General features: G+C 42.1%; 1 protein-coding gene across 1 annotated transcript in view; it reads left to right on the top strand.

The window, feature by feature from the left end:
• The first annotated feature begins 216 nt into the window (after positions 1-216).
• LOC139422793 (protein INSYN2B-like) overlaps positions 217-13604 on the top strand; it is a 57578-nt gene continuing 44190 nt past the window's right edge. The window contains exon 1 of the mRNA XM_071174148.1: positions 217-884. Within this exon, the coding sequence (XP_071030249.1) occupies positions 868-884 (17 nt within the window). The 5' untranslated portion in view covers positions 217-867. The remainder of the gene's footprint in view (positions 885-13604) is intronic.

Genomic DNA, 13604 nt, shown 5'->3' on the forward strand with positions numbered 1-13604 from the left:
CTTTCTCTCGCTCTCTCTCCGTCTCTCTCCGCTGACAAGGATACAGGACTTGCGCGGTGACACTGAGAGGGACAGAAAGGTCAGAAAGGGAGAGAGGGAGCGAGAGAAAGACAGAGTGAGGGAGACATAAAGAGAGGGAGCGAAAAAAAGACAGAGCGGGGGAGACAGAAAGAGAAGGAGCGAGAGAAAGAGAGCGGGAGACAGAGGGAGCAAACTGAATGGCGCATCTAAGAGGATAACTGCCTGTTTATTCACTGTGTCTCTGACTCCTGCTCTCCCTCCTGTTCTCTCTTACACATGCGCCTGCGCACACACTCTGACATACACTTTCAGACTCACACACACATACATGCTGACAGTCACCTGCAAAGCCACTGTGCTCAGGCTGGGAAATGAGTAGGCTTATAGTTGAGGAGATGACTCTGAGGAGAAGAGAGTGAAACAGAGGGCACAGCAGGGAGGGAGAGAGAGAGATAGAGGGAGAGAGAGAAGAGGAGGAGAGGGACAGATGGAGTCCTTACTGATGATGCTAGGGAAAGGAGGAACTGAGAACACCGAGCAGCAGTGAAAGAGAGATGTGAAAGAAATAAAGGGGGAAAAAATGGAGCGATGTAAGAATGGAACAAACAGAGCATAGGAAAGAAGAGGAAGAAGCATATGAAAAAGAAGAGAGATAGAGTGAAAAAGAAGAAAGATAGAGATGGTGTGTGACTCCTCTGTTCAGTATTCTGAAGGATATTCCCAGCATCATTTCACTTCTACCCAAACAGCCCACGACAGAGGGAGAGGAGGAATGGTCCCAGGAGAGTAGGAAAAGGGACAACAGATTATCAGAGGACAGGTGTAAAGGAGCGATATAAGGAATACATGCAGTGGAGTTACTGGTGAGTTTCTTGTGAGTTACTGGTGAGTTACTGGTGAGTTACTGGTGAGGAATACATGCAGTGGAGTTACTGGTGAGTTACTGGTGAGTTACTGGTGAGTAACTGGTGAGTTACTGGTGAGTTACTGGTGAGTTACTGGTGAGTTACTGGTAAGTTATTGATGAGTTATTGATGAGTTACTGGTGAGTTACTGGTTTCTGCTTGTTTAGACTCATTTGTGTTTCTCTTCCTTTCTACTCGGGTGTGCAAACTTATCACAACCATGGGGGAAATGAATGGGAGAGAAATCTGTTTGTGTGTGTGAGTTGTGTGCGTGTGTGTGTGTGTGTTAGGAAGTGCTTTACAGCCGGTGTGGGAGTTGTGTGTGAGATTGCTTATCTTTATGAGCGGCTTTAAAGACCAAGGGGCTTATATTGGGTTGTCAGAGATGCCGGTTTGCAGATTGAAGCAGGAAAAAAAAATATATAAAAAAGGTTTTATTGTCACATACACTGGGTAGGTGTAGTGAAATGTGTTGATATTCAGGGTCAGTCATAGTAGTGTGATAGGTGTAGTGAAATGTGTTGATATTCAGGGTCAGTCATAGTAGTGTGATAGGTGTAGTGAAATGTGTTGATATTCAGGGTCAGTCATAGTAGTGTGATAGGTGTAGTGAAATGTGTTGATATTCAGGGTCAGTCATAGTAGTGTGATAGGTGTAGTGAAATGTGTTGATATTCAGGGTCAGTCATAGTAGTATGGTAGGTGTAGTGAAATGTGTTGATATTCAGGGTCAGTCATAGTAGTATGATAGGTGTAGTGAAATGTGTTGATATTCAGGGTCAGTCATAGTAGTATGGTAGGTGTAGTGAAATGCGTTGATATTCAGGGTCAGTCATAGTAGCATGATAGGTGTAGTGAAATGTGTTGATATTCAGGGTCAGTCATAGTAGTGTGATAGGTGTAGTGAAATGTGTTGATATTCAGGGTCAGTCATAGTAGCATGATAGGTGAATTGAAATGTGTTGATATTCAGGGTCAGTCATAGTAGTATGGTAGGTGTAGTGAAATGTGTTGATATTCAGGGTCAGTCATAGTAGCATGATAGGTGTAGTGAAATGTGTTGATATTCAGGGTCAGTCATAGTAGTATGATAGGTGTAGTGAAATGTGTTGATATTCAGGGTCAGTCATAGTAGCATGATAGGTGAATTGAAATGTGTTGATATTCAGGGTCAGTCATTGTAGCATGATAGGTGTAGTGAAATGTGTTGATATTCAGGGTCAGTCATAGTAGTGTGATAGGTGTAGTGAAATGTGTTGATATTCAGGGTCAGTCATAGTAGCATGATAGGTGTAGTGAAATGTGTTGATATTCAGGGTCAGTCATAGTAGTGTGATAGGTGTAGTGAAATGTGTTGATATTCAGGGTCAGTCATAGTAGCATGATAGGTGTAGTGAAATGTGTTGATATTCAGGGTCAGTCATAGTAGTATGGTAGGTGTAGTGAAATGTGTTGATATTCAGGGTCAGTCATTGTAGCATGATAGGTGTAGTGAAATGTGTTGATATTCAGGGTCAGTCATAGTAGTGTGATAGGTGTAGTGAAATGTGTTGATATTCAGGGTCAGTCATAGTAGCATGATAGGTGTAGTGAAATGTGTTGATATTCAGGGTCAGTCATAGTAGTGTGATAGGTGTAGTGAAATGTGTTGATATTCAGGGTCAGTCATAGTAGCATGATAGGTGTAGTGAAATGTGTTGATATTCAGGGTCAGTCATAGTAGTATGGTAGGTGTAGTGAAATGTGTTGATATTCAGGGTCAGTCATTGTTGCATGATAGGTGTAGTGAAATGTGTTGATATTCAGGGTCAGTCATAGTAGTGTGATAGGTGTAGTGAAATGTGTTGATATTCAGGGTCAGTCATAGTAGCATGATAGGTGTAGTGAAATGTGTTGATATTCAGGGTCAGTCATAGTAGTGTGATAGGTGTAGTGAAATGTGTTGATATTCAGGGTCAGTCATAGTAGCATGATAGGTGTAGTGAAATGTGTTGATATTCAGGGTCAGTCATAGTAGCGTGATAGGTGTAGTGAAATGTGTTGATATTCAGGGTCAGTCATAGTAGTATGATAGGTGTAGTGAAATGTGTTGATATTCAGGGTCAGTCATAGTAGCATGATAGGTGTAGTGAAATGTGTTGATGTTGAGGGTCAGTCAGTAGTATGATAGGTGTAGTGAAATGTGTTGATATTCAGGGTCAGTCATAGTAGCATGATAGGTGTAGTGAAATGTGTTGATATTCAGGGTCAGTCATAGTAGTACAACTCCACTGGAGCACATTAGGGTGAAGTGCCTTGCTCAAGGGCACCGTAACAGATCTTTCCACTTGTCGGCTCAGGTATTCAAACCTGTAACCTTTCGGGTTACTGGCCCAACACTACTAACGCTAGGCTACCTGTCACCTTAGAATGCTGTCAGTGCATATTTTCCATGAGTGAAAGTGTGTGGGGGTCTATGTATTTAAGAGAGCACATGTGTACACTGTCTGTGCACTTAATGAGAGGCATGCCTTTGTGTATACTGCATGAACGTGTATTTAATGTGTACACTGTCTGTGCACTTAATGAGAGGCATGCCTTTGTGTATACTGCATGAACATGTATTTAATGTGTACACTGTCTGTGCACTTAATGAGAGGCATGCCTTTGTGTATACTGCATGAACGTGTATTTAATGTGTATACTGTAACTGTTCCATTGTGATATTGTAAATAATGCTTTCTTGATCTAAATCCTTCACCCAAGCAACCTTCTCAAACAGTGTTCTTTATTCTAACACACAGAAAGCGTAACTTAACACACCCAGAGAACAAAGTCAATAGAAAACAGTCACCTTGATAGTACATTGGAGTCCTGGTTTTCCCTGAATTGTTTAGTTGACACCCGTTTTTTTTTACAGTGTGTGTGTGTTGTCATCTCACTCATAGTGTAAGGAGGTATGTAGAATACATAGGTCACGCAGATGTTTTTTTAATCTTAACAATATCATACCCACACTCACATACTCACTTAAATGTGAACATCAATATGCACATACATGCACCCCTCGCACACACGCGCGCATATAAACTACACTACACCACACTACACTACACTCTAACCTCCCTGCTTCCTCTTTGTGGAAACGCTGTGCTGTTAGTCCTGTCTGTCATCCTGCTTCTCCTTTCTCTCCTGTCTGTCTCCCTCTCTTTCCCCTCTTTTATCTCATCTAATCACTGTGCAGTTTTTAGGTCGGTTTAGGCTCTTCAACAGGAATGTAACCTTCCTTTAGATCTCTCGCTTCAGCCACCTCACCTTTTCCTCACTCTACCTCCATCTCTCCATCCCTGCATCCCTCCATCTCTCCATTTCCCTATCCCTCCATCTCTGCATCCCTCCATCTCTCACTCTCTCCATCCCACCATCTCTCACTCTCTCCATCTCTCCATCTCTCCCTCTCTCCATCTCTCATCCCTCCATCTCGCCATCTTTTAATTCTCGTCCCCTCTTCACAGCTTTTTACTTTCCTCATCTACCTCTATTTCATTCTCTACCTTTATTTCTCCCCAGTTATTCATTCATCGCCCGTTCCCATGATATTCAGGCCTCTGAGACTATGCCACCGCAACCACCTGGCATGGGTCACAAAATGTGACTTTACCACTGTTGTGTCATCAGTAAACTTAATGATGGTGTTGGACTCGTGCCTGGCCGTGCAGTCATGAGTGAACAGGGAGTACAGGAGGGGACTGGGAACGCACCCCTGAGAGACCCCCGTGTTGAGGATCAGCGTGGCGGATGTGTTGTTACCTACCCTTACCATCTGGGGGAGGCCCGTCAGGAAGTCCAGGATCCAGTTGCAGTTGGAGGTGTTTAGTCCCAGGGTCCTTAGCTTAGTGATGAGCTTTGAGGGTACTATAGTGTTGAACGATGAGCTGTAGTCAATTAATAGCATTCTCACATAGGTGTTCCTTTTGTCCGGGTGTGAAAGGGCAGTGTGGAGTGCAATAGAGATTGCATCATCTGTGGATCTGTTGGTGTGGTGTGCAAATTGGAGTGGGTCTAGGGTTTCTGAGATAATGGTGTTGATGTGAGCCATGACCAGCCTTTCAAAGAATTTCATGGCTACAGACGTGAGTGCACGGGTCGGTAGTCATTTAGGCAGGTTACCTTAGTGTTTTTGGGCAGAGGGACTATGGTGGTCTGCTTGAAACATGTTGGTATTACAGACTCAGACAGCGAGAGTTTGAAAATGTCAGTGAAGACACTTTCCAGTTGGTCAGCGCATGATCGGAGTACATACCCTGGTAATCCATCTGGTCCTGCAGCCTTGTGAATGTTGACCTGTTTAAAGGTCTCACATGCTGACTAAATGTACACATACATGTTATTCAATCATTGCACCCACACTGCTCGTGCGCTCCAATGAGCGTCTGCGTTGCCATGCGCTAAAATAGAAGTTCTATTTGTGACACTGAATGCAATGCAAGTCCTGCCTCTCCCATTTCCTCATTGGTTTATAGAAGCAGATACCCACGTGCCATCTCCTCATTGGTTATACCCACGTGGGTGATTGAAAGATGAACTGAGGTCAGTCGGTCGTCATGGTAATACTATGAGTATTAAGTTAGATGCCAATCGCCATATAAAGTCCAAAGAAGAAAAAGACTGGAAGGAGGAGAGATGGCTAGAAATAGTTTTATGTGTGGATTAATTGTCAAAGTAGAGGACCTTGTGCATTTCAGGTAAAATAACAACTCAACATTTATATCCCAGGACAAATTAACTAGCAACAGAAACCTAGCTAAATAGGACAAATTAGCTAGCAACTGCAAGCTAGCTAGCTAAATTTTCCATAAATGTTTAATGTTTATCGACCTGTCCCCAAATTAATATAATTGGTTGAGTTTGTTTTGATATTTGAACATGCGTGTCGTGATCTCATTTGGTGTGGGGGGACAAAATCAGTTTGCGCACTATAGCGCGCGCGCGGGTCCGGTCTGTGCATGGTGTTACTAATATTGGCTGCGGAGAGCGTGATCACGCAGTCATTCGGAACAGCTGATGCTCTCATGCATGTTTCAGTGTTACTTGCCTCGAAGCGAGCATAGAAGTTTAGCTTGTCTGGTAGGCTCGTGTCACTGGGCAGCTCTTGGCTGTGCCTCCCTTTGTAGTCTGTAATAGTTTCAAGCCCTGCCACATCTGACAAGCGTCAAAGCCGGTGTAGTACGATTCGATCTTAGTCCTGACACTTTACCTATTTGATGGTTCGTCAACGGGCATAACGGGATTTCTTATAAACTTCCAGATTAGAGTCCAGCTCTTTGAAAGCGCCAGCTCTGCCTGTAATCCATGGCTTCTGGTTGGGGTATGTACATACAGTCACAGTGAGGACGACATCCTCGATGCACTTATTGATAAAGCCAGTGACTGATGTGGTGTACTCATCAATGCCATCAGAAGAATTCCGGAACATAATCCAGTCTGTGCTAGCAAAACAGTCCTGTAGCTGTGCATCTGCTTCATTGGACAACTTTTTTATAGACACAGGTGCTTCCTGCTTAAATTTTAGGAGGATATAATTATGGTCAGATTTGCCAAATGGAGGGCGAGTGAGAGCTTTGTACACGTCTCTGTGTGTGGAGTAAAGCTGGTCTAGGTAAAACTGATTTAAGTTACCCTGTATTAAAGCCCCCGGCCACTAGGAGCTCCACCTCTGGATGAGCGTTTTCCTGTTGGCTTATGGCGGTATACAACTCCTTGAGTGCGGTTTTAGTGCTAGCATCAGTCTGTGGTGGTATGTAGACAGCTGCAAAAAATACAGAACTCTCTAGAAACAGTAGATAGTGGGGTCTACAGCTTATCATGATATACTCTACCTCAGGTGTGCAAAACCTTGAGACTTCCTTAGATATCGTGCACCAGCTGTTGTTTACATATATGCATAGGCCCCAGCCCCGTCTCTTACCAGAGGCTGCTGTTCTATCCTGCCGATAGAGTGTATAACCCGCCAGCCGTATGTTCTTAGTGTCGTTGTTCAGCCACGACTCGGTGAAACATAACATTTTACAGTTTTTAATGTCCTGTTGCTAAGATATATGTGCTTTCAGTTCGTCCCATTTATTTTCCAGCAAATTAACGTTAGCTAGCAGGATGGAAGGCAAAGGCAGATTAGCCACTCGTCGCCTGATCCTCACAAGGCACCCTGATATTTTTCGGTGAAATCTCAGTTTCCTTCCCCAGCGAATGATCTGGGCCTGGTCGGTTGTCTATAGTATATCCCTCCCGTCTGACTCATTGAAGAAAAAACTCTCCATCAAATATGAGGTGAGTAAAACACAGTTCTGATGTCCAGAAGCTATTTTCGGTCATAAGAGACGGTAGCAGCAACGTTATGTACAAAACAAGTTACGAAAAAAAAAACAGAATAGCATGGTTGATTAAAAGCCGATAAGACTGCAGCCATCCCCTCTGACGCATCTTTGAGGCTATATGAGGCTATAATGATGTTAAATTCTCGTTGTAATGTGTTGGTTTTTTTTTGGTTGAGAAGATGTTAAATAACCAGACTACAACTAAACTGTCTCTGTTGCTGCCTGATAAAGGCATCTATTTTTCATGATGCTATCAAGGTACCCAGATTACAACCAGATGTATACAGTGCCTTGCGAAAGTATTCGGCCCCCTTGAACTTTGCGACCTTTTGCCACATTTCAGGCTTCAAACATGAAGATATAAAACTGTATTTTTTTGTGAAGAATCAACAACAAGTGGGACACAATCATGAAGTTGAATGACATTTATTGGATATTTCAAACTTTTTTAACAAATCAAAAACTGAAAAATTGGGTGTGCAAAATTATTCAGCCCCCTTAAGTTAATACTTTGTAGCGCCACCTTTTGCTGCGATTACAGCTGTAAGTCGCTTGGGGTATGTCTCTATCAGTTTTGCACATCGAGAGACTGACATTTTTTCCCATTCCTCCTTGCAAAACAGCTCGAGCTCAGTGAGGTTGGATGGAGAGCATTTGTGAACAGCAGTTTTCAGTTCTTTCCACAGATTCTCGATTGGATTCAGGTCTGGACTTTGACTTGGCCATTCTAACACCTGGATATGTTTATTTTTGAACCATTCCATTGTAGATTTTGCTTTATGTTTTGGATCATTGTCTTGTTGGAAGACAAATCTCCGTCCCAGTCTCAGGTCTTTTGCAGACTCCATCAGGTTTTCTTCCAGAATGGTCCTGTATTTGGCTCCATCCATCTTCCCATCAATTTGAACCATCTTCCCTGTCCCTGCTGAAGAAAAGCAGGCCCAAACCATGATGCTGCCACCACCATGTTTGACAGTGGGGATGGTATGTTCAGGGCGATGAGCTGTGTTGCTTTTACGCCAAACATAACGTTTTGCATTGTTGCCAAAAAGTTCAATTTTGGTTTCATCTGACCAGAGCACCTTCTTCCACATGTTTGGTGTGTCTCCCAGGTGGCTTGTGGCAAACTTTAACCGACACTTTTTATGGATATCTTTAAGAAATGACTTTCTTCTTGCCACTCTTCCATAATGGCCAGATTTGTGCAATATACGACTGATTGTTGTCCTATGGACAGAGTCTCCCACCTCAGCTGTAGATCTCTGCAGTTCATCCAGAGTGATCATGGGCCTCTTGGCTGCATCTCTGATCAGTCTTCTCCTTGTATGAGCTGAAAGTTTAGAGGGACGGCCAGGTCTTGGTAGATTTGCAGTGGTCTGATACTCCTTCCATTTCAATATTATCGCTTGCACAGTGCTCCTTGGGTAATTTAAAGCTTGGGAAATATTTTTGTATCCAAATCCGGCTTTAAACTTCTTCACAACAGTATCTCGGACTTGCCTGGTGTGTTCCTTGTTCTTCATGATGCTCTCTGCGCTTTTAACGGACCTCTGAGACTATCACAGTGCAGGTGTATTTATACGGAGACTTGATTACACTCAGGTGGATTGTATTTATCATCATTAGTCATTTAGGTCAACATTGGATCATTCAGAGATCCTCACTGAACTTCTGGAGAGAGTTTGCTGCACTGAAAGTAAAGGGGCTGAATAATTTTGCACGCCCAATTTTTCAGTTTTTGATTTGTTAAAAAAGTTTGAAATATCCAATAAATGTCGTTCCACTTCATGATTGTGTCCCACTTGTTGTTGATTCTTCACAAAAAAAATACAGTTTTATATCTTTATGTTTGAAGCCTGAAATGTGGCAAAAGGTCGCAAAGTTCAAGGGGGCCGAATACTTTCGCAAGGCACTGTATATACACTACCGTTCAAAAGTTTGGGGTCACTTAGAAATGCCCTTGTTTTAGAAAGAAAAGCACATTTTTTGTTGATTAAAATAACATCAAATTGATCAGAAATACAGAGAAGACATTGTTAATGTAGTAAATGACTATTGTAGCTGTAAACAGCTGATTTTTAATGGAATATCTATATAGGCATACAGAGGCCCACTTTCAGCAGCCATCACTCCTGTGTTCCAATGGCACGTTGTGTTAGCTAACCCAAGTTTATAATTTTAAAAGGCTAATTGATCATTATAAAACCCTTTTGCAATTATGTTAGCACAGCTGAAAACTGTTGTCCTGATTAAAGAAGCATTTAAACTGGCCTTCTTTAGACTAGTTGAGTATCTGGAGCATCAGCATTTGTGGGTTTGATTACTGGCTCAAAATGGCCAGAAACAAATAACTTTCTTCTGAAACTCGTCAGTCTATTCTTGTTCTGATACATTAAGGCTATTCCAGGCTATTCACTGTGTACTACTTCCTTCACAGAACAGCGCAAATGGTCTCTAACCAGAATAGAAAGAGGCTTTATAGGCCTGAGCAAGATGACAAGTACATTAGAGTGTCTAGTTTACTATCATATCAAAGTAAATTTGGAGTCATGCGGTGATAGGGTGTTTTGGTCCTCCCACTACGACTCAGGAAACCATGCAGTTTATTAGGCTACAGATGTTATGATGAACTTCATAGGGTGGTGAAAGTGCATGGTATGAGCTTGATGCTCCTTTCCAATAAATATTGAGTGTCTTATTCTGGTAACATGATGATCAATGCTTGACTGCCATAATAATCTAATCATGCCTAACCTACCAACAGAGCCTACCTGCACTGTACCTGCAACAGTTTTTGTGACAAATCTATCGCTAGAGTTGAAAATGAGATGGAAACACATTGAACATTAGATTTTTATTTTGTACATGAAAACTTAAGAAAAAAGTACATTTTGTGTGCACTATGTCATCACGCACTGATTTTTATCCGCAACAAGTCAGTTTGGTGGAAACACCACTGGTTGGAAAATGGGAATTTTTTCTTTATACATATTTTTGAATATTCACATGAAAATCTGTTGCCAATTGGATGTAAACCTAGCTACTCATTGCAAAATGTTGTGAGTAATCTGGCTAGGGGCTAACTTCAAACTGGGAGGTAGTTTGTTAAAATGTTGAGCTTGGGAGTCACGAGTAACCTTCCCTTAAACCTACATTGTTGAATAATAGTGAAGACATCAAAACTATGAAATTAGACATATGGAATCAGCTTTGCACATGTTTGGCATTGAGAGAATTCCAAGAGTGTGTAAAGCTGTCATCAAGGCAAAGGGTGGATACTTTGAATAATCTTTTTTTTTGGTTACTACATGATTCCATGTGTTATTTCATAGTCTTGATGTCTTCACTAGTATTCTACAATGTAGAAAAATTAAAATTAAAATAAGAAAAACCCTTGAATGAGTAGGCGTGTTCAAACTTTGACTGGTATTGTATCTATATATATTTTTTAAACCTTCCATTATGATCCAATGCAGTGATATTCTCAGCAAGCTTTCACATCAGACAGAGCTTGGAGCAGGCTCTAAGCTTCAACTCTTACGCAGCTGTAGCCACTGGCTGTCCAGCTATCTAGATTTATATTGTAATGTGGCCTGGCACCTGTGAAAACATATTGTTCTCTGAATGGCTATCTCGCGCCCCTGTTATATGAGGTCTTATCTGGTCAGCCTACTTGTTAGAGGGGTGGGCTCAGCTCTAGCCTGGAGGCTTGTTTAGCGTTGCTCACTGTACCACAGCTAATATGTTGCACACAGTCCTCACTACATTTACTGTAGGATTTATGGGAAATATCTGATGGGCCGATGTGTGTGTGCATGTGCACGCTTGTGTGTGTGTGCATGTCTGTGTGTGTACAGGTGTTTGTGGTTGTGCTCACGCGTGTGTGTTTATTGGGTCATTATCAAACATAATGAAATATTTTCCCAGGAGAAACCTCTGTAGCGAAAATCTTAATTTACTTCATAAATTACAGTTATAAACACACTTAATACAATATGCACCTACCTAGGCCCCTGCTCCTCAGAGGTGTTTACTGAATTGGACTCGCTCTCTCGCTCTCTCACACACAACAAACACACCACTATTGCCTCTGTTCTGCCTGGCCATAGAAATATAACCACAGGAGAACCTATCACTATTGCCTTGTGCCTTGCTGTGCCTGCCTATAGATTAATACTGCACAAAAAGTGGTTGTTTTCCATGTTATTTGATCAATGTAGATTTTTATTTGATGTGGTTGTTTTGTCTATGACCATAACTTTGCACTTTGCCTTTGTTCAGTCATCTCATCGATCTATAAATACAATAACATTGGCTGTGCAGGTATCTATTCTCTCTCTCCCAATGGCTGTGTAGGTATCACTCATCTCTCTCCTCTCTCTCCCCTTGGCTGTATAGGGATCTCTCCTCTCTCTCCTCTCTCTCCCCTTGGCTGTGTAGGTATCGCTCATCTCTCTCCTCTCTCTCCCCTTGGCTGTGTAGGTATCTCTCCTCTCTCTCCACTTGGCTGTGTAGTTATCTCTCCTCTCTCTCCACTTGGCTGTGTAGTTATCTCTCCTCTCTCTCCTCTGGCTCCCTGTGCTCCCAGAACCAATAACTGATCATGTACCTTTTTTATTTCCTCTCCAGTTCCCCCTTAAACGCCCTGATACGCTGATGCTACTTATTTACCACTTCACTGAACTCTAACCATGGCATTTCCTCTCCTCTGCTGCAAGGGGGTTGTTCCCTTCCTCACACCCTCCTGCCTCACTCTCTCCTTTTCCCCATCCTCTTGCCTACACCCACCCCCCACAGCTCTCCAGCTATGTGTCTCATTGTCTTTTTCTCTCTTCTCTCTCTAAATATATCCACCCACCCACCCTCTCTCTCCACCCACCCATGTGTATCTACACCCCCCCCCCCCCCCTCCCCCTTCCTCTGTTGGTGGCTGTGCGTGTACACAGTCCTGTCGGATAAAGTTAGCCATGCCCAGACAATCTAATCTGACACGCCTTTACATAACAATTCAATCTGAAGCACTCTGCCTGCATCCCCTTAAAACACACACACACACAAAACTACAAGGTGTTTTATTTTCATTAAACATGATTTGTAAGATCATGAGAAATGAAATATGAAATATGTAACACTTAGCCTCTCTCATCTCCTGTGTATATCTGTTACATCCTGTACATGTGCACTATATCTTGTTTTGTCTCTCAATGTCAACATGGGTTAGAAAGCACAGAGATCAAACATGACCGTTGCTCCTTCACACCACATTTCGCACACTCACTCAGTGTTTTCATGTCGACGGGCTACGGAGAGAGGTAGGAACCTCTCTAGGGAGGAACCTATAAATCTTAAATAATAACAACGGAGAGTTATAACCCGGGTGACATTATTCCGCTGAACACCTTGACTTCTCCTGGCCTCTGTTTTATCTGTTGTCTGCCAATAAAGCTTTCCATGAAAATGTCACATGAGGAAAGGCTTGGCCTCCAGAGTGGGCGAAGCATTAAGAAGCACTGGATTCATTAAACTGTCTGCCAGCGTAAGTTTTGATCTCAGGTCAGTTTGCAGACTGAGTGGGAGGAGAGAAAGTGAGGGAAGGAGGTAGAGGAGGATGAGAGAAACTGAGAGAAAAGATGAGGATAATGGGAGAGAAAGAGAGGATGAGAAAAAGAAGGGTGGAGATAGGATGCGATTAAAAAAACAAAAAGGACAAAAGGGAGGATTGGCAGATGAAAGACAGAAGGAGGGGTTGGAATTGGGTTGACGTGGAGGAGAATGAGGGGAGGGTAATGGTCCTACAATGAATGTAACTTGGGAAACCTTTCAGGGTGAAAGGTGAATGGAAAACTCTCCGAGAGAAGGAACATTGAGGAGATTGAGAAGGAGAAATAGGGAGGATGACCATCACTGTTAAGAAATAGTTTTGATTATAAACAGGTTTGACCATAAACAGGAAAAAAATACAGTGATGGAAAAGTATCCAACTGTCATACTTGAATAAAGTAAAGCTACCTTAATAGAAAATGACTCAAGTAAAAGTGAAAGTTACCCAGTAAAATACTACTTGAGTAAAATACTAAAAGTATTTTGTTGTAAGTATACTTAAGTATCAAAAGTCAATATAATTGCTAAAATATCATTAAGTATCAAAAGGAAAATAATAAATAATTTTAAATTCCTTATATTAAGCAAACCAGACTGCAACATTTTCTAGTTTACATTTTTTTTACGGATAGCCAGGGGCACACTCCAACACTCAGACATAATTTACAAATGAAGCATTTGTGTTTAGTGAGTCCGCCAGATAAGAGGTAGTAGTCCTGCTAAG

Source organism: Oncorhynchus clarkii, chromosome 12 (assembly GCF_045791955.1).
Source record: "Oncorhynchus clarkii lewisi isolate Uvic-CL-2024 chromosome 12, UVic_Ocla_1.0, whole genome shotgun sequence".
Classification (NCBI taxonomy): domain Eukaryota; kingdom Metazoa; phylum Chordata; class Actinopteri; order Salmoniformes; family Salmonidae; genus Oncorhynchus; species Oncorhynchus clarkii.